The 20000-nt window shown below is 42.0% G+C and overlaps 2 protein-coding genes across 3 annotated transcripts in view; both read right to left on the bottom strand.

The window, feature by feature from the left end:
* Positions 1 to 6155: 6155 nt before the first annotated feature.
* star (steroidogenic acute regulatory protein) lies at positions 6156 to 8075 on the bottom strand (the record flags this gene model as incomplete). The annotated part of the gene is made up of 7 exons (XM_080004262.1): positions 6156 to 6275; positions 6405 to 6498; positions 6661 to 6845; positions 6931 to 7089; positions 7191 to 7321; positions 7611 to 7718; positions 8012 to 8075. The coding sequence occupies 7 exons, from the start codon at positions 8073 to 8075 to the stop codon at positions 6156 to 6158; spliced, it is 861 nt and encodes a 286-aa protein (XP_079860388.1).
* A 5611-nt stretch (positions 8076 to 13686) lies between these two features.
* grk5l (G protein-coupled receptor kinase 5 like) overlaps positions 13687 to 20000 on the bottom strand; it is a 21485-nt gene continuing 15171 nt past the window's right edge. Inside the window, exons 4-16 of one of the 2 annotated variants that reach the window (XM_080003209.1) lie at positions 17959 to 18036; positions 17444 to 17541; positions 17218 to 17310; positions 16355 to 16418; positions 16114 to 16254; positions 15832 to 16022; positions 15514 to 15551; positions 15138 to 15227; positions 14828 to 15036; positions 14559 to 14696; positions 14299 to 14436; positions 13950 to 14081; positions 13687 to 13827 (exon numbers count right to left, since the gene is read on the bottom strand). In XM_080003209.1, coding sequence (XP_079859335.1) covers positions 13744 to 13827; positions 13950 to 14081; positions 14299 to 14436; positions 14559 to 14696; positions 14828 to 15036; positions 15138 to 15227; positions 15514 to 15551; positions 15832 to 16022; positions 16114 to 16254; positions 16355 to 16418; positions 17218 to 17310; positions 17444 to 17541; positions 17959 to 18036 — 1494 coding nt within the window. In that variant the 3' untranslated portion in view covers positions 13687 to 13743. The remainder of the gene's footprint in view (positions 13828 to 13949; positions 14082 to 14298; positions 14437 to 14558; positions 14697 to 14827; positions 15037 to 15137; positions 15228 to 15513; positions 15552 to 15831; positions 16023 to 16113; positions 16255 to 16354; positions 16419 to 17217; positions 17311 to 17443; positions 17542 to 17958; positions 18037 to 20000) is intronic. The other variant, XM_080003210.1, reaches the window with a different exon arrangement.

Here is a 20000-nt window from a genome sequence, read left to right as displayed (position 1 = left end):
GATACTAGATAGATAGATAGATAGATAGATACTAGATACACAGATAGATAGATAGATAGATAGATAGATAGATAGATAGATAGATAGATAGATAGATAGATAGATACCAGATAGATAGATAGATAGATAGATAGATAGATAGATAGATAGATAGATAGATAGATAGATACCAGATAGATAGATATACAAAATATATGGCACTCAAGTTATCACCTTGTTCTGTGACAGAATTATTGATCGGTGATATAATAATAATAATATATTTTTTTAAATACTTAGGAAACGTAGTGACCTAGATGACGTCACCATTTCCGTTACCTTTAAGCTAAGATGTCTCATCTGTGACAGCTGACAGCTAGCTATCTTTTAGCATATGCCCTGATAGATACTAGATAGATATATAGTAGATGGATACAAGACAGATACTAGATAGATAAATACTAGATATACACTAAAAAGATAGGAGACAGCGGAGACTATCTATCTATCTACTAAATAGATAGATAGATAGATAGATAGATAGATAGATAGATAGATAGATAGATAGATAGATACTGGACATATACTAGATAGATACTAGATATAGATACTAGATAGATACTAGATAGACAGACAGACAGATACTAGATAGATAGATACTAGATAGATACTAGATAGATACTAGATATAGATACTAGATAGATACTAGATAGACAGACAGACAGATACTAGATAGATAGATACTAGATAGATACTAGATAGATACTAGATATAGATACTAGATAGATACTAGATAGACAGACAGACAGATACTAGATAGATAGATACTAGATAGATACTAGATAGATACTAGATATAGATACTAGATAGATACTAGATAGACAGACAGACAGATACTAGATAGATAGATACTAGATAGATACTAGATAGATACTAGATATAGATACTAGATAGATACTAGATAGACAGACAGACAGATACTAGATAGATAGATACTAGATAGATACTAGATAGATACTAGATATAGATACTAGATAGATACTAGATAGACAGACAGACAGATACTAGATAGATAGATACTAGATAGATACTAGATAGATACTAGATATAGATACTAGATAGATACTAGATAGATACTAGATAGATACTAGATAGACAGACAGACAGATACTAGATAGATAGATACTAGATAGATACTAGATAGACAGACAGACAGATACTAGATTGATAGATACTAGATAGACAGACAGACAGATACTAGATTGATAGATACTAGATAGACAGACAGACAGATACTAGATTGATAGATACTAGATAGACAGACAGACAGATACTAGATTGATAGATACTAGATAGATACTAGATAGCTAGATAGATAGACATATACTAAAAAGATACTAGATTGATACTAGATAGTGTTGGATGTAGTATATAGATAGATACGAGACAGATACTAGATAGATACTAGACATATACTATATAGATGCTAGATATATAGTAGATAGATATGAGATAGATAGATACTAGATATATACTAGATAGATACAAAATAGATAGATACTATATAGATAAATACTAGATGGATACTAGATAGATAGATAGATAGATAGATACTCGATAGATACTCAATAGATACTCGATAGATAGTAGATGGATACAAGATAGATACGAGATAGATACTAGATAGATAAATACTTGATAGATATGTAGATAGATAGATAGATACTAGATATATACTAGATAGATACTAGATAGATACTAGATAGATACCAAACAGATAGATTGCTAGATAGATAGTTAGATAGATAGATACTCAATAGATAGATAGATAGATAGATAAAGTAAATACATAAAATATGTATGCCACCTAAGTTATCACCTTGTTCTGTGACAGCATTATTGATCGGTGATGTAATAATAATAATATTTTTTTTTAAACACTTAGGAAACGTAGTTACCTAAATGACGTCACCATTTCCGTTACCTTTAAGCTAAAACGTCTCATCTGTGACAGCTGACAGCTAGCTATCTTTTAGCATATGCCCTGTTCAGTAAAGCAACCCTGTTAGACACGCAGCAAGTATGCAAACTGAACTTTTGCTCCGTCCGAAATCGCCGATACACTACTTTAATTCATGCTCAGTTTGAAACGCTTTATTCGCTGATTCGGAGGCTCACGTCATGCAAGTGACGTGCGATGAATGCTAGCTCTAGCACAATTCCATCTACCAGGGTTGACATTTTTTCCCCCGACAGCCCTACGTCAATAAGCCAAAACTCCAAAAAGCGTTTTTTATGACCACATAACAAATATGCATTCAGAAGTATTTCTTATTTTGCACAGAGTGAAATATGAACGGTCTTAAAAGTACCTCAGTTTGAGATTCTTTCTCCCTCCAATCTCAGCTTCCCTTCCCCCGTCAGTGGCCACAGTGAAACCAAGTGCATCATGGGAAATGTGGTTTCTTGCCCGGACCCAAACTCATTACGTCACCTCTTGCGCGCTCGCTCCTTCAAATTGCCCGCTTGCGCTCTCGTCAGAATTTGCCTCGAGATAAATAAAGCCCTTTGGAATGTCTTGTCATGCATTCGACAAGACATTCAAAAGGGCTTTATTTGCATTGAAAATATACCTTTACATTGCTCGAAGCAAATGGAGATCAAAAGTTAAACAATTATAACGTACAATTAAAACTGGAAAAATGTAAATGTTGCAGTCAAAAAATCGAAGGAATCTCTGTATGTATGTATGTATGTATGTATGTATGTATGTATGCATGTATGTATGTATGCATGTATGTATGTATGTATGTATGTATGTCTGTATGTCTGTATGTCTGTCTGTATGTATGTCTGTATGTATGTATGTCTGTATGTCTGTATGTATGTATGTATGTATGTATGTATGTCTTTATGTATGTATGCATGTGTGTGTATGCATGTATGTATGTATGTCTGTATGTCTGTATGTCTGTATGTCTGTATGTATGTATGTGTGTATGCATGTATGTATGTCTTTATGTATGTATGTATGTCTATGTATGTATGTGTGTATGTATGTCTGTATGTCTGTGTGTATGTCTATGTATGTATGTGTGTATGTATGTCTGTATGTCTGTGTGTATGTGTGTATGTATGTATGTATGTATGTATGTACGTATGTATGTATGTATGTATGTCTGTATGTATGTATGTATGTGTGTGTATGCATGTATGTATGTATGTATGTCTTTATGTATGTATGTATGTGTGTGTATGCATGTATGTATGTATGTATGTCTGTCTGTCTGTCTGTATGTATGTATGTATGTATGTATGTATGTATGTATGTATGTATGTATGTGTGTATGCATGTATGTATGTATGTATGTATGCATGTATGTATGTCTATGTATGTATGTGTGTATGTATGTCTGTATGTCTGTGTGTATGTGTGTATGTATGTATGTATGTATGTATGTCTGTATGTATGTATGTATGTATGTATGTATGTGTGTGTATGCATGTATGTATGTCTTTATGTATGTATGTATGTATGTGTGTGTGTATGCATGTATGTATGTATGTCTGTCTGTCTGTCTGTATGCATGTATGTCTGTATGCATGTATGTATGTATGTCTTTATGTCTGTATGTATGTCTATGTATGTCTATGTATATGTATGTCTGTATGTATGTATGTATGTATGTATGTATGTATGTATGTATGTATGTATGTATGTATGTATGTATGTATGTATGTATGTATGTATGTATGTGTGTATGTATGTCTGTATGTCTGTGTGTATGTGTGTATGTGTGTATGTGTGTATGTATGTATGTATGTATGTGTGTATGTGTGTATGTGTGTATGTATGTATGTATGTATGTATGTATGTGTGTATGCATGTATGTGTGTAAGCCAGCGGGGGCGGGGCTTCACCTGAGAAACAGCGAGCCGGGAGGGGGGGCATGTTTAAAATGTGTACAGATGAAGGTAAGCTAAAATAAAACATTTTAACATGGAACTAAGTTCAAGGCCTTTACCGGCAGATAAACCAAAATATATACATATGAATAGGTAATGTATCGTTCTGACCCCCTTCAAGTATTGTGACATCATAGCATCGCGATGACAGTGAGGCAGCGTAACGCGAGCGTACAAAGACACGGTCAGAGACACACGGAGGCAGTCACATTACACCACAGATCCAGACTAAAATCTCCTGACATCCCCCTCGTCATTGCCCTTGAGAAAGCAGAGTGTGGAGGTTTATTCCTGTATGCATACACTGTAGGCGCTATGACAACGTATTAACAGCTTATCTGCATCTGCATAGAGACTGATCGTTCATCTGCATTCGTTTCACACGGCTTCCATCCAAGAAGCCTAAGGTCAGCTCCTGTCTCCAGGTACTTTTTGGGAGAGTGTACATCTCTCTCTCTCTCTCTCTCTCTCTCTCTCTCTCTCTCTCTCTCTCTCTCTCTCTCTCTATATATATATATATATATATATATATATATATATACTCATTCTCATTCTATTGGGCCTTTCTTTAGACAGGAAGGCTCTAATAGCAGAGGCTGTGTGCTAAAAACACTTGCTTCCTCCTGGTTTCTTGTGGTTTACACTGGGAGGAAAATATTTATCATGGAAATAAGGATATTGCAGCATTTTTCTTCGAAACAAAAGTTGCGCGTATTTCTATTTGTGTCAAGGGGCAGAGGGGATACCCGACAGAGCGAATCATTTAGCCAAGGTTGCTCACAGTGTCAGTGATCCAATATGACTATGGCTTTGTCTACCAAGTCATAGGTTCAAGCATTTGATGATCCGTGCAAAAGTGCAATGGCAACAAAAAAAAAAATGTTGCACTTCTAACCTTTTTTTTTTTAATCTTCATCACACTTTTTATGTCAACCAAGATCCTGTAGAATCTGTGAGCCTTTAATAAATGCGAGGAAAAAATATTTGTGTCCTAAATGTACTGTAAGGCCAAACATTCTGGATCAATTAAATGTATATAGAATAAGGGAAAGTCACGCAGCTGGCAGTAATGGAGCACAGAGCTCATGTTTGGCATGAGATCCGCTGTTCGTTCATCTTGGGAAAATGTGTGTCTGGCTCAGACCGAGCCGCTCGCTGTGGAGCCACGATCGCCCAAACACCTGCTCGCTCTGGCAAGCCGTCAGCCCCGAGCCCATCAAGGAACACAAGAACATTTTTTATGATCGTAACAGTTTTATGGTTTCAAAAAAGAACACTTTGATTCCCGACCACCGCCACCACCCAGTGGAAAATATAATTGTGCAATCTCTGTAGGCCTCCAGGCTCCAGGATGAGTTTCTCCAGGATGACGTTGCCATGTGTTTTATTATGGAATTCGTAATTCAAATGTTGTTTTTTTATAGCTCTTTTGTCAAAATGTTCATGGACTTATGAGTCCCTATTGCACTGTCATTCACCTATTTAATTAGGTGAATGAGATATGCTATTATGAGGTAGGCTACATATGTGATCAATCTAATAAATTCAATAATAATTTTCCCAGCTGCTCTTCTCTTGCATTTCTGACAATATAATACATACATAGAAAACACTGACATTCTGATTGCAATAATTTATTTACTCAGCGGTCTGTGAGGGTCGGGCAATTATTAATATTTTTTTTTGCAATAAATACAATATTGAAATAATAGTGCAATTTCACAATATATATAGAGTGACAATGAATTCAAGTGTTACCACAAAGATAATGCTCAACATCGTCATTGGGTCCACAAACGGGGACAAGTGTGTACAGTCATCAGATGGCAGATTAATCTTTACTCCTCCTCCTCTTATCGTCATTGATGGTAACTCATCGTGCTAAATGATGGAGAGAATAGGAGGCGGATGAAAGGAAGGATGCAAAGGTCTTCTGACCACACTTTTCCACACACCAAGGTTAAGAAAATTGCGTGTTTGACATTTCAATTTGTGCCATGTAATGACTCAACATATCTGTGGTCATATTCTGAAGGTGATCCAAAGATCTCACGAGAAGAGAGCAATCCTCGCGCAGTAGCTACAGTGTCCGCCTCCGGGGGTGGGGGGCCTCCCAGCTGTGGTAGGATTTGACAGATTTAGCAGATTTCGACCGGGGAGGCGGCCGCTGGTTTGCGGTTCCTATACCGTTATTTCACGCTCGCAGCCAACTAGCAGGTGCGAACCACGTCCAGGGAAACATTACTGTCCATTCTTTGTCGGAGGTGGTTGGCGAAGTCCACCTGTGTCTGAGAGAGCACTTTGTTGATGATGGTCTTCGGGATCCAGCCCTAGTTAGGAAGAAGAAAGTAAATGAGTTATCGGCCGAGATAATTTCAATTTGTGCATATTTATGCGTAATTAAATACAGTTCATTTTAAATTGTGTTAAAACCAAGGGCGGAAAAGGAAATGACTAACCTTCAGATCTATACTTAACAACCAGGTGAACTTGGTTTTATTTGGATCTTCGGCGACAGGTTTCATAACTATACAGCTAGGGCCATTCTCTGCCCTGGAATATGGAGAGAAAACATGTTGACCACATGAGATGGTCCATCCATCCGTCCATCTGTCCGTCCGTCCGTCCGTCCGTCCATCGGTCCATCCGTCCATCCATCCATCCATCCATCCATCCACCCATCCACCCATCCATTGACTACACCAGTTCACCCACCTCACCACACCCCTCTGTTCGGGCATTTGGGGGTGCTGGGTGGACTTCCCAGCCAGAAAGCAGGTGGAGCCCCGGCGCTTGGCACACCGGACACTGACAAAATCCCTGGGTCCCACCACATTACCGGGGGTCTCTGCGGACAACTCGTGGGTGACCATTGTGTCGCTGCCGATCTTCTGAAGAATCTGAGGGCAGGAATAAGAACACGTTGGCATGCAACCTCTGAAAAAAAGGATTTGTTGCTATTGGGCAACAACTGTCGGCCTTCACCTTAACCTTCTTGACGTTCGGGTTCCACTCCCCCATTTGCTCCATGTTGTCCACCAGTTCTCCGTACAGGCTGTCGGGAGGCTGGTCCAGCATCACCTCCAGCTTGAACACCTTCCCAATGTCGGGCAACCCCTTACTTAGCACTCTGTCACCGTTTGTCTGAGCGGGAGAAGGCGAGGAGAGGTTTAACGGAAGCGCTTGTGTCGGACCTACGAAGAGAATTTCTTCAAATGTTTCTGAATTTTTTTCCAGATACTCACAGCTGTGATTTCGGTGGTCCAGCCGTCCTGCTCGCTGAGGATGCTGATGGCCTTCTGCAGGGCGTCCTCACCCTGCCTCTTGTACGCCATCTCCTCCTCGCTGTATCCCTCCGCCTCTTCAAAACGCGAGCCTTGGGGGGAAAAAAAAAAAAAAAGTCTTTCGATTGACTCGCACTCGTGCTTGTACATTTGTAGAATAAATGATTACCGAGGACGAGCGGCGGCAGGAGACTAAACATCGTCGCACCTCTCTGCTCCTCAGCCTCCGTCTCTATTATATTTCAGCTAAACAAGTTGATTCTGTTGTTTTATCAAATTCCACGGAAACATGTTTCGCGCCCGTCCGCCGCAACGCCCACCCAAACAAATTCATTTACGAGAAATCGACCCAATGTGATTATAAGATCAACGGTCACACACTGAGGAAGGAGCTTCTTCGGCGGACTTGGCTGATCCAGCTGCTGGGCTCCGGACCTGACAATCTGTGGATCTCATGGCAGATCGCCACCAAAGCGTTCTTACTCAAACCTAGGAGTTGAGAGTGACACACACAAACACAAAATCAGTCGTTGGCAAATATTTAGTGCATTTTTATGAAGCTGCCGTATTTCTTTTTTTTTTTGCATCTGTCATCTAACAAGGACGCATCTAGGAATGCCCTATGGCTTAGGGCGGGTAGGTTGTACAACTAGGCTAGTTCCACTGTGTTTGAACGGGCCTAAAATTCACATCCGAAAAGAATAAATCCTGTCGAGTAAAGGTGTAGTAAAGCAAGAGATGAACAAGTTGAACTTGTCCGACCTCAAGTCCGTCTCACTCACCTGTCATGTTCCTTGTATGCCGGTAGGAGATGCCAGCACATAGTTTAAAGGTTGCAGGCAGCATCTTCTGTCGAGAGGAGTTTCTAAAGCTTTGGGAAGAAAATGAAAGATATATTAAAACCGAGCGAAACGAAAAAAAAAAAAAGAAAAAGAAAAGATCAAAGACAAAGAATTCCTTCTAAAAAGCTGTGAAATGAAGCTTTTCAGTGCTGTTTGGATGCCTCAGCTTTCTCTCTGTCTCTAGAGGTGGGAGGGGGTCCCGTATATAAGTATGCTTCCCCACAAGGCCGTGGTGATATCACTGCATACGCTGATTAACAAACACACACGCACACGCACACGCACACGCACACACACACACACCACCTTGCTGTTCCGGCGACTGTGTGGCCAAGGCTGCCCTGCTGTACACGACAAGTATGTCTCAGATTCTTGATTACACTGTGTCTGATAACTTCCAGTGCTCACCGCCACATACACACATACACCCACACACACACACACAAACACACACACACACACACACACACACACACACACACATTATGTCTATTCTCATACATTATGGGATAGCCTCCTCTTTAGACTCTGATTAGGGATATGGGTCAGTAAATAAGAGTGGTAAAGAAGAGGGAGGTCAGTGTGACTCATGCGGCCCACACACTCACGAGCCGGGATCTGAGAACTCCAACACGCCGACACACGGGGACAGGATCTTCTGTTCATTCCAGCTATTTAGCTTTAAGAAGAAAAGAAAAAAGAGGTAAAGATAAAAAAGAGACATCATGATTTATAGCCTGTCATGGTCATGGGATATGACCCATCGATAAATCCCAGACACGATCAACCATGAACTGTTGAGAGATCAGATCAGATACAGGAATTGTGACCTTCATGAGCGGACATAGTATGACGTCGAAGTACTTAAATATTAAAGTGATATTATTCATTTTGCTGTTAGTTGGTTTTAGTGTGTAAGACTCGCATAGGCTTCAGTTTTCGTAAAGGTAACTGCTAATTCGGGACCTAAAATAACCAAGCAGATATTGCTCAAGATTCAAGATATACTGTACAGACATACTGTACGTCATGCAAGTATGGTGCAGTGGAACGACAAACAGGCGACTCAAAATGCTGTGCAAAACAAAGAAGGTAGAGTAATAAAAATGACAATATAATATAAAAAAAAAAAAATATATATATATATATATATATATATATATATATATATATGCAACAAAGCAAAAATCTATGCAAAAATAATTAAGAAAAAAAACATATATATGGTATAAGGTTAGATAAATATAAATTGAGATGAGGTTGAAGACTTTAGATTGTGAATACATAAAGAAACAGAATGGCTTCTAATAATTTGGCCAATCTTCCAAATGAGCAGCTTCCAATATATCCGAGTAGAATGGAAATGTATCTTTTCCTGATTTAAACAGCAACGGTACTCATTAGACAATCCAACTACTCACTGACTTTGTGTTGTTTTTTCACTCTATGATATGAATTGAGTCTCAATTCATGATACTGTTGTGCATAATAATCAGGATTTTCATGATTCAATCCCATCTATGTGCGTGGGATTGACTCACCCGTCGGAAATTTCCCAGGCTTTAAGCTATGACCAGAGATTGCTTAATCGCTGAATGATACTACACGATCTCTCTTAATAGCATGTTTTGTCAAGCAAGCTCAAATGTTTTGAAAACCTTGTTTACAGGTTCCAGCCAAGCCCAAATTATCTAACAACAATATTGTTCAAATGAGCTGCGCGTCAGAGACTGGCTCAGAGTCAACTTTGCCGGCGACCACTGGAAAAAGAGATTTGTCACGGGAATAAAAAAAAAAAGAAGAAAAAAAAATATCCAAGAGCATTTAAAAGGCGTGTGCATGGAAAGTACAGGTTGATAAATCTTGTAGAGGAATTGCAGTCACCTTAACTTGTAACCTACTGTCCCTTCAGCTCGATAGCAGGATTTATACTTGTTTCTTTGGCCTTCTACAGGGTGAGTGGAACACACAGACCTGGTGCTATTCCCGACACGGTGGGCAGGAAAAGTCCCACAGTACCATTTGCCAAACAGTAAATAGCCCTATTTAGCGTACTGTAGTCCATATGATGGCAAGAACAGCTCAACTAAAGAAACAAGATCAAGCGGACATTAGACGGGTGGAAATCTGTCCTTTGGTCTGATGATTCCAAATTGGAGATTTTTGCTTCCGATCGCCATGTCTTTGTGGGACACGGAGAAGGTCGAAGGACGATCTCCGCCTGCGCGGTTCCTGCCGTGAAGCAGGGAGGAGGAGGTGTCTGATGGGGCTTTGCCGGTGACGCCGTCTGCGATTTATTTAGAATTCAAGGCACGCTCAACCAGCATGGCTGCCACAGCATTCTGCAGCGATACGCCCTCCCAGCTGCTCTTTGCGCTGCGTGGGACCTTCATTTGTGTTTCTACAGCCCAACCACCCAAAACGCACCTCACAGGCTGCGTAAGGGCTGTTTGAGAGTGACGGAGTGCCGCGTCAAGAGGACCTGGCCTCCACGAGCAACCGGCCGACCTAGACCCATTTGAGATGGTTTGGGATGATGGGCCGGAGCGCGGAGTGGAGGAAAAGCTACCAACGAGTTCTCAGCATACGTGGCAACTCCTTCAAGACGCTTGGAAAAGCCTTCCAGGTGATCGCCTCATGGAGGTGCTTGAGAGGATGCTGAGTCTGTGCAAAGCTGTCATCAAGGCAAAGAGGGCTACATTGAAGAATCTAATATGACATTTATTAGGATTTGTTTTTTGGCTACTACACAATCCCATGTGTTATTTCATAGTTTTGGTGTCTTCTCTAGTATATCTACGTCAAAAATAATAAAAATACAGAAAAAACATTGAAAGAGTGTGTCCAGCTGTTTGACTGGTACTGCTTATATGGCCCACATAAAGCATAGGTCAGGACCAAATGGTGATTGCGGTCTTGTTTCAGTCCTAGAGCCAAGGAGAGTGGAGGATCTACATTGTGGACCCAAAGAAAAGGATCGACTCTAAACAAATACTTTAAGCTTTAAATCCTTCCCATTCTATTCTCTTTGTAATGGTGTTATAAATATTTAGCGCCAAGCATGCTTTCCCTCCTCAACAAGGCAACAGAACATTGTGCCTATGAATATACATCTATTCCAAATGGTGAAGTGCATTGCCTTTAATAATATTACTTTTGGAAATAAATGACCTCGTTATTCATGTTTGCCCCCCCGCCCCCCCGGTATGGACAACAGAATAAAGAGGCGCACATGGGGGGGAGGGGGGGAGGCGCTTAGACCAGCACAGGATTTATTGGGAGATAAAAGACACAGTGGGTTTGGCTTTCACATGCACTCAGCACCTTACTGTACATCCCGGTCAGGAGGAAAAAGAGAACACGCTTCCCCTCATCTCGTCCCATTCCCCCCTTTCCTCGTCCGCTCCAACAGAGTGTGTGTGTGTGTGTGTGTGTGAGAGTTTATTTGTTCCCCAATGAGGGGGCAGGCAAACAAAACAAAAGAGAACAAAACGAGAACATGATAGTCAGAGAAGTGCTGATGTCTGTGTTGGGTATCGTCTGTGGGAGATGAGGCACTTCGTTCAGAGTCCGAATCCCCCCCCCCCCACCCCACCCCACCACCCCCATATCAAGTACACCGAAAAGCAAAACAAAGCAAAGCAAAAACGAGACGGCAGCAGGCTCTGAACTGTGTGAAATTGGTTAAGGACTGGTTCGCACGACTGCATCAAACGGGGACATTCTAAAACAAAGCAGGAGAAGGTGAGTTCTTTTCTCCCTTTCGATTGGCTGTGCTACTGTAAGAAGGACACTTCTTTGTGTGGTGCGCCGCGATCCCGTCGCCTCCCCGCCATCTTCTCCCGCGTGTGTGGAAGTATTTCCCGCTGGGATCGATCCGCCGCGTAGCTGTGTACCCTGTGTCTTATGGTGATAGTGAGGCAAGTAGGAGGAAGACTTTTTTTTTTTTTTTTTTTTTTTTTTTTTGTATCTTTGAGGCATATTGGAAACGCACGCAACCCAGAATGCATTCGGGGAGGCAGCGTAAAAAATATATATAAATTAAAAAAATAAAAAATAAAATAAAATGTTGGCACCAGACAACAAGGGCTATTATTATGCAGCAATATTTGGGGGAAAAGGAACCAAAAAAAAAAAAAAAAAGGCTTGGAGAGAGTAAACACATCTCCAAGCTGCAGAATCAGTTTCAGACTCACATCCTTAAAAAAATAAAAATAAAAAAAATTGTAAAAACAAATAAAATAAGAGTTGCGTGAGACAATAGTGAACATACAACAATGTGCCATTATAGTCAGAGGTAAAAACATCTTTACTGTAAAAACATTTTTCATTTGGTGATGATACAGCATGACATTACTTCTTTTTTTTTTTTTCTCTCTTTTCTTTTATATTGTGCAACTTTTTTTTATTTTTTATTTTTTTTTATTTTTTAAGTCAGCCGAGTGCATGTGCTCCTCTCCACTCCACGGGGACTGTGCAGAAAAATTAAAAAGAAATTATATACAGCATATTAATCAGGATTTCAAACTCCACATGATCTCAAATATAAAGTGACACTGTAAACAAAGGGGGGGGGAGGTTCGGGGTCTTTTGTGTTGTACAGTATACAATGTTAACATCAGTGGAATGAGGTATCCAGAAGCAAGGGGTACAGCTGTCCATAGTTACACTTTGTCCATGCAATGAAAGCACAACACGACTCTTTAAAGTTCCTTGAGAGTGTCTGTCTGCGTGCGTGTGTTTTTTTGAGCATGTGTGCTTTAAGCGATATGATGTCTGCAGGCTCATATTAAGAGAATGTATAATATCACGGATCAGGCGGTCCACGTCCTCGGCGATTCGACCGACAGCAAACCCCTCCGGAGTCAACGACGCGACATGACGACAGCATCACAGAACTAAGAGCCGGATCTTTGGCCTGAGTGTACGCGAGGCAATGTACATCGTGTGTCGAGGTGGGCGGAAGCGTTTCCAAAGAAAAAAGGTTGTGAACGTCAAATGTGAATGTTTACGAGTGATCTGAGGTATGGGAGTTGGAAAAAAATAAAAAATAAAAATAAAATAAATGCGATACAGCCGAAGAGAAAGGAGAGCGAGAGAGAGATGAGGTATGCAGTGAGACGGAGTAAGTGTGGTGTGCGATATATAGAAAGAAAATGCCAGGATTAAGGGTCGGAAACAGAAGAATTGGAGTGAGCGAAGATGGTTTTCCTTGTTTCGGAAAAAGATCAGGAAAAAATAAAAAATTCCACCAAGACCCCATCTTCTCACCCCCCCTCCTCCTCTCGTGGTGGTCTTCCTCAAACAGTGGATCCCCTGAAAAAATTAGCTTGTTTTTCTTTGCTGTTTTGTGAATGTCAGTGGCTCGGTTCTGTAGCCCAGCAATCCTGAGGGTGAGTAAGGTTTTGTCTGAAGATTTTCCCAAAAACGTCTCTGCGTCAGTGAGCATTCTCACCACAAATGCCCTGGGGTCTCGAGGCCTGATGTGTGTCAGCTTCCCTCCGTGGGTTTTGACCATTTAGGCTAAAGGAGAGCTGCCTCTGGCTGCTGTTCGGACCCGAATGTAAACCAATCTGCGACGGGGAAGGCCACCCCCTCCCTTTCACCCTCCCTCCCCCTCCTCCCCCAGCTCCTTCCCTTCGCACATGTGGTTCCACACTGTTGCCAAACCACTAGGGGGCAGAGTTGGACATGGAGTCCACAGAGTTCACGCTGGAAGACTGCACCCGACTGTGGGCGATGGACACCTCTTGGTGCTGGAGAGGGAAAAGAGTCGTCAGAGGAATCTTGAGTCTGCGGGATTGTGTGTGTGTGTATGTGTGTGTGTGTGTGTGTGTGTGTATTGGGGGGTATTTATGCCCCTTGTTTGTTATCTTACATGCCTCCTGAAGATCCTGTCTAGCAGGCTGCGTCTGGGGGGTTCCGGAGGGTGACTCCAGTCCAGATCGGGCGGTCTGGTTCCTTGAGGCCCAAACACGTTCAGATCGCTGAAACACTCCGTTTCGATCATCTGAAGAACAGGGGAGAGAGAGAGAGAGAGAGAGAGAGAGAGAGAGAGAGAGAGAGAGAGAGAGAGAGAGAGAGAGAGAGAGATCACCGAGACGCACGGAGAGGACGGGACGAAAGCGCAAACGCGACAGACGTGGCGAGAGGAGGGAAAGGAGAAAACGTGACGAGAGGAGAGCGGATTTAAATAAACCACGACAGAGATGCCTCCCCGAACTCACCTCATTCTGCCACGGGATGGAGACGCTGCCTGTAGCGAATTTGGAGTAGAAATCGTTGTCCGTTTGGTCCAGGTTGACCCCTTTCACTGTGGAGAACTGCTCTATGTCCAAAACATCCTTACAGTACACGGCCCGGGGCTGGGAGGAAGCCATGGTGACAAAAAAATGTAAAAAGGGGATAGAAAAGAGAGACCTGAGTAAGAAAACGGGAACACTACAAGGTTTTTCCTGGGCTGAATGGACCTACACAGTGCACTCACATCAGGCACAAAGGAGGGCTCCAGTATCCCAGCCTCCAGCCTCTTGAAGTTGATGTTTTTAAAGAAAGGGTTGGCCTTGACGCCTGCCGCTCCCTCTGTCTGGCAGCCTAGCCTCTGCTTGGGGTCTTTGGTCAAAAGCTGCACGGGAGGACAAGGAGCAGAAACAGGGAGCGAGAGAGAGAGAGAGAGAGAGAGAGACGTTCAGGGAGCGCCATCAACAGAGTGGCTACAGAGCCACACCCTCATCCAGCGTGTCTCCATCCCCCTACCATCCTACAGATGGCCTTGGTGTCCTCCGTGAACTTCTCGTTGTACTCCTCCTCCTCCTCCTGCACCCTCTTCTCCACCTCCTCACGCTTCACCCGCTCTTTGCGGGCGCGGAAGGGCGATCGGCCGGCGGTCATCTCGTAGATGAGGCAGCCGAGCCCCCACCAGTCGGGGCTCATGGCGTACCTCTCGTTGTTGATCACCTCTGGGGCTGGAAAAAGAATAGGCGAACGACGGGGGTGTTTGGGCCGGGCCGTTAGAAATTATAAATGTGTGCGTGTGATGCCGGAAACTATCACACTGATGACCCACCCATGTAGCCCACCGTCCCGACTCTGCCTCTGATCAGCTCCCCTTCAGGCACTTTGATGGCCAGCCCAAGATCCGAAATGCGGATGTGTCCTGTCACACACACACACACACACACACACACGCACACGCACACGCACACGCACACGCACACGCACACGCACGCACACACACACACCAGAAGTTAGCACGGCAGGCTGATCTGAAAATACGGTGGGTCAAAAATACACACATACTGTACGTTGTGTATATGCATGTGTGAAACAAGAGTACAATGCGTCAGGTGATATCAGTGGATCAACAGATCCCAAATGAGCGATTCAGTATTATGCCATTACCAGAAATATGAGCCGAAACATTAATAAGCATTAGGTCTCACCGTTGTCATCCAATAGGATGTTCTCTGGTTTCAGATCCCTACAAATAACACAAGATTAGTTTCAGCAAATATAGATAGAAAAACAAAATCTAAATTCAACACACAACGTTGATGGAAGATGGAAGATAATGTGGCTGCAAGTTAAACTTTTATAATATTATTAAGATCTATATGGAAATAAGATTGCATGGCATTTACTGCTCTGTAGCGCTGGGGATTGAAATGAGTGGATTTAATGGTTCATTGTCCGACAGCTGCGACAATCCACCCGTTTTAACAACAACCCAGTTGTTTTCAGTCGTTCATTGGGCAAACTACCTGTACACAATGGATTCCCTGTGCAGGTGATCAAGGCCACAGCAGATTTGAGCAGCGTAAAACTGGACGCGTTCCTTCTCGAAACCCGGCGTTCCCATGTTGTAGATGTGAAACTTGAGGTCCCCGCCGTTCATGATGGTCAGCACCAGACACAGAGCGTCTTTGGTCTCGTACGCATATGCTAAACTCACCTGGAGGGAAAGCGAAACGGCGAAACGTGAGGGGAAAGCGGTCGTGCGGCACAAAATCGCCGCCGGACTGATTTAGGTGACGTGCACTCACGACAAATCTGCTGTTGACTTTCTCTAGAATCTGCTTCTCGTTGAGGGCCATGGACTCTCCTTTCCTCTTCTTGATTCTCTTTTTCTCCAGCTTCTTGCAGGCGTACATCTTCCCAGTGGCTCTAACCTGGCAGGCACACACCTGATCGGGAACCAAAGGGTTAACGTTGGGGCGGATCTTAAACATAATGACCGTAAGAGCTAGAGGAAAGGCCATCTATCTGGAAGACTGCATCACTTACCTCCCCGAACCCGCCCTTCCCCAGCACTCGGTACTGTCTGAACGTATCTTTAGTGATGGGTTGCCTGAAGGGACACAGACACAGCGGGAGACGTTAATAGATGCTCATAAAATATTGATTGGGGCGAGTGAGCGATTATCTATAAAGCTCAATAACATTAGGAGTCTGTTTCCTGTACAGACAATATGGTCCCTGACACCACAATTACCGTCTCCAGACATGGACGCTCTGTGGCGATCAATGTCCTGAAAGTGTACAGCACACAGCGTAGTGAGATTCTATTCTTTTTAATGACATGACATTTTACACTGGCCAGAATGGTTCTATGGGCATCAGTGAGATGAAGCTTCCGTTAGACAAGATCAGAGCTCTCATGTGGGAAAAAAATCTAACAAACAAACTTAGAACTTAGGAAACCCAAGATGAAGTTAAAGCGATAACAAAAATGATTATATATATATATTATTTATAATAAAAAAATTAATCGCTATATTCATCACAATTTTTTTCATTATTTATATTATATATACAGTATTTGTATGTATATATATATATACTGTACACACACACACACACACACACACACACACACACACACACACACACACACACAGAGAACATTTTAAAAATAAAATATAAAACCTAGATTTAATAAATATAAATAAATAACTTAATATATATATGAATATAAACATAGAGAGATATGTATCTGCATCATATATCAATATAAATACAAAAAATAAATAAATATATATATATATATATATATATATATATATATATATATATATATATATATATATATATATATATATATATATATATATATATATATATATATATATAAAATAGGTAGGACTTGCCTCTCCAGCATCTTCCACTGTAGGAAGCGGTCGAAGTACATGCTGTTCTGGTAGTCGGAGAAGGGAGCTTCACTCAGGTAGTCGTGCAAGGCCCTGGTTCCACACAAAATGGAGACAAACAATGGTGTTCAACCGTTTACACAAAGTCTCTCCCTCCCACACACACCTGGTGGATGGATGCGCCATGAAGACGAGGGCGAGCGGGGAAGACGGATGGAGTGCTTACTTGCGACAGTCACTGAAGATTTCTTTGCAGGGACTGAGCTCCAGGTTCTCCCGGCACTGGTCCGCGTACACCTTTGCGAGGTCAACACACTCGCTCGACTTGACGGCCACGCAAACGTAGAGAGACACACGCACAGACACAGACACGTGTTCACGAACGCACATAAGTATAAGACATAATATATTCATAAGCTACAGAATGTCTCGTGGTGGGAGGAATTTGCATTGGGATAATGGCTTTTCCACTTTGTGGAAACGTCACACACGCACACGCACACGCACACACACACACACACACACACACACACACACTTCAAGTTTATGATAATAGGGTTCTATGATCCTTTCGAATATGATAAACTAGGATGAAAATCTCAAGCGTTTGATGTGAAAACATGACATGAACTAATGCCACAAAATAAAACTAAATAACTAATTATATAAATGAAATAATAGACAAATAAATTAACAGATAAATAAAAAATAATAGATAAAAAATAATAATGAACAACTTACTTCTTTCAAGAGGAACTTTTTGATAATTTGGTCCCCTCTACTTTTTCTTTTTTCGTCAGGCGTCACTTCATAGTCTTCCTAAATTAAAACAACATCAACAACAAACGGCATCAACGCCACCCAAACATCCATATAATACTCATTCTGGGGAGTGATAAAATGCACTGAAACAGAGTCGGAATTACGCATTTGATTTGTTTAAATTTTGTCTTCATATTATTGTGGCAGGATGTCATCATCACTCGTGTCAGCACTTCATGCGTCCGTACCCTTGTATGTACATTCAGTATCTCTTTCCATTGGACCAGAATCACAGTTTGGTCATATCAGTGGAAGGATATTTCGTAAAAACATACTCCATGTCCAAGTACCTCATAAAAAGGACCTTTAGCTGACCCTAAACTTCTTGGTAAGGCACAGATACGCGGCGGCCATGTTGCAAGCTCACCGACCTCTTTCTCTCAATGGCTCTTTTCTAACATGATCCTATGTTGCCTGGCAACCACACAGTAAACACAGCGGGATTCCACGAGGTCCTGGGGTGTCACAGCTTGTCACACTCGCGTCACCAGCTTTCCGTTCCAAATACTGACGCACACACGCACACGCACACACACACACACACACACACACACACACACACACACACACACACACACACACATGCTCAAAGCTTAGGTCAAAACAGGCACCGGCGTCACAGGCATTTAACAAAGTAAGGCCTAAAGAAGCTGGTTGAATTTCCGAGGGTCCAGTCCGAGTGCACAGAGAGAGAGGGAGAAAGAGAGAGAAAGAAAGAGAGCGTGGTGTGTGTGTTTGTGTGGGAGAGAGAGATGGCTGCCAATCGTCGATTAAATGTGTCTGTTTTTTCAATTAAATCTCACACGCATAGAAAGAGAGAAAGAGAGAGAGCGAGCGAGCGAGTCTGATTCGGAGCCTGTCTTGGGGGTCAGCCAAAGGGAAAAGAATACACCCCCTTTGGCCTTTTGAGAGGCGGGGGGGAACCAACACACACAGGCTCGCTCACACACACACACAGGCTCTCTCACACACACACACACAGGCTCTCTCACACACACACACACACACACACACACACACACACAGGCACACACACGCGCACACCTTCCTCTGACGTAAGAGGAACCACAGGAACCCCCAAACACATTCCTGCTCCACTAAAACACGCTGTGTGCGCCGCCCCATTGTGCACAGAGAGATCGTGCCCTGCGATGGCTCAGTCACTTAGTTTCAGGATCCGTATCGAGCTGCTCGCATTGTTCTGCAAAAATATGATTCACTGACCCCTTTAGTTCAGACTGCACCAGCTTATAAACTGCAGGTTATTTCAGTCAAAAGCCTGATCCTCCTATAAGACTGAGGAAAAACTGTACAGTGTATGAATTGAATGCTAAGCTGTAATTCCAGAAATTAATTAGTAGTTAACATTGGTAAACTCCTATTTTACGAGTAAAACCCTTATTTTTATGTGTGAATGTGTGTGTGAATTGTTGATAGAGGTTTATTGTTCCTTTTTTTAAGTTTAAGATGTATTGCTGTATTTTTTCTTGTATATTGTTTAATTTAAGGTTTCAATTTTTTGAAAGTTTGAAAGTATTGTTATTATTGCAACTATCTTACTACAACTATATTACCAAATGTTCTCAATATGTTTGAAACTTTGAGGTTAACTGTATATTAGTATTATTGTACCCCTATTGTTATTCTTCAGATTTTTCTTCTTATTATTTTTCTTCTTCTTCTTCTTCTTCTTCTTCTTCTTCTTATTATTATTATTATTATTATTATTATTATTATTATTCTCCTCCTTGGCTTTTTTCTGGCTAAAAGTGTCTGGACCGCGATAGCTGCTCTACCAGCGGACACGGCTGAGGTCTCGTTAGACCCAGGACGTCACAGACATTTCATTGTTCAAGTTTCATCCATATGAATCCACATTCAGAGCAGGAATTACATGAAAAAGCGATGAAATTTGACCGGAAGTAGCATCGCCCACACACCCGGGCTAAAAACTTCCGGTC

Source organism: Zeus faber (genome assembly GCF_960531495.2).
Source record: "Zeus faber genome assembly, chromosome: 7".
Taxonomy (NCBI): domain Eukaryota; kingdom Metazoa; phylum Chordata; class Actinopteri; order Zeiformes; family Zeidae; genus Zeus; species Zeus faber.
This window is presented reverse-complemented; position numbering and strand designations above follow the sequence as displayed.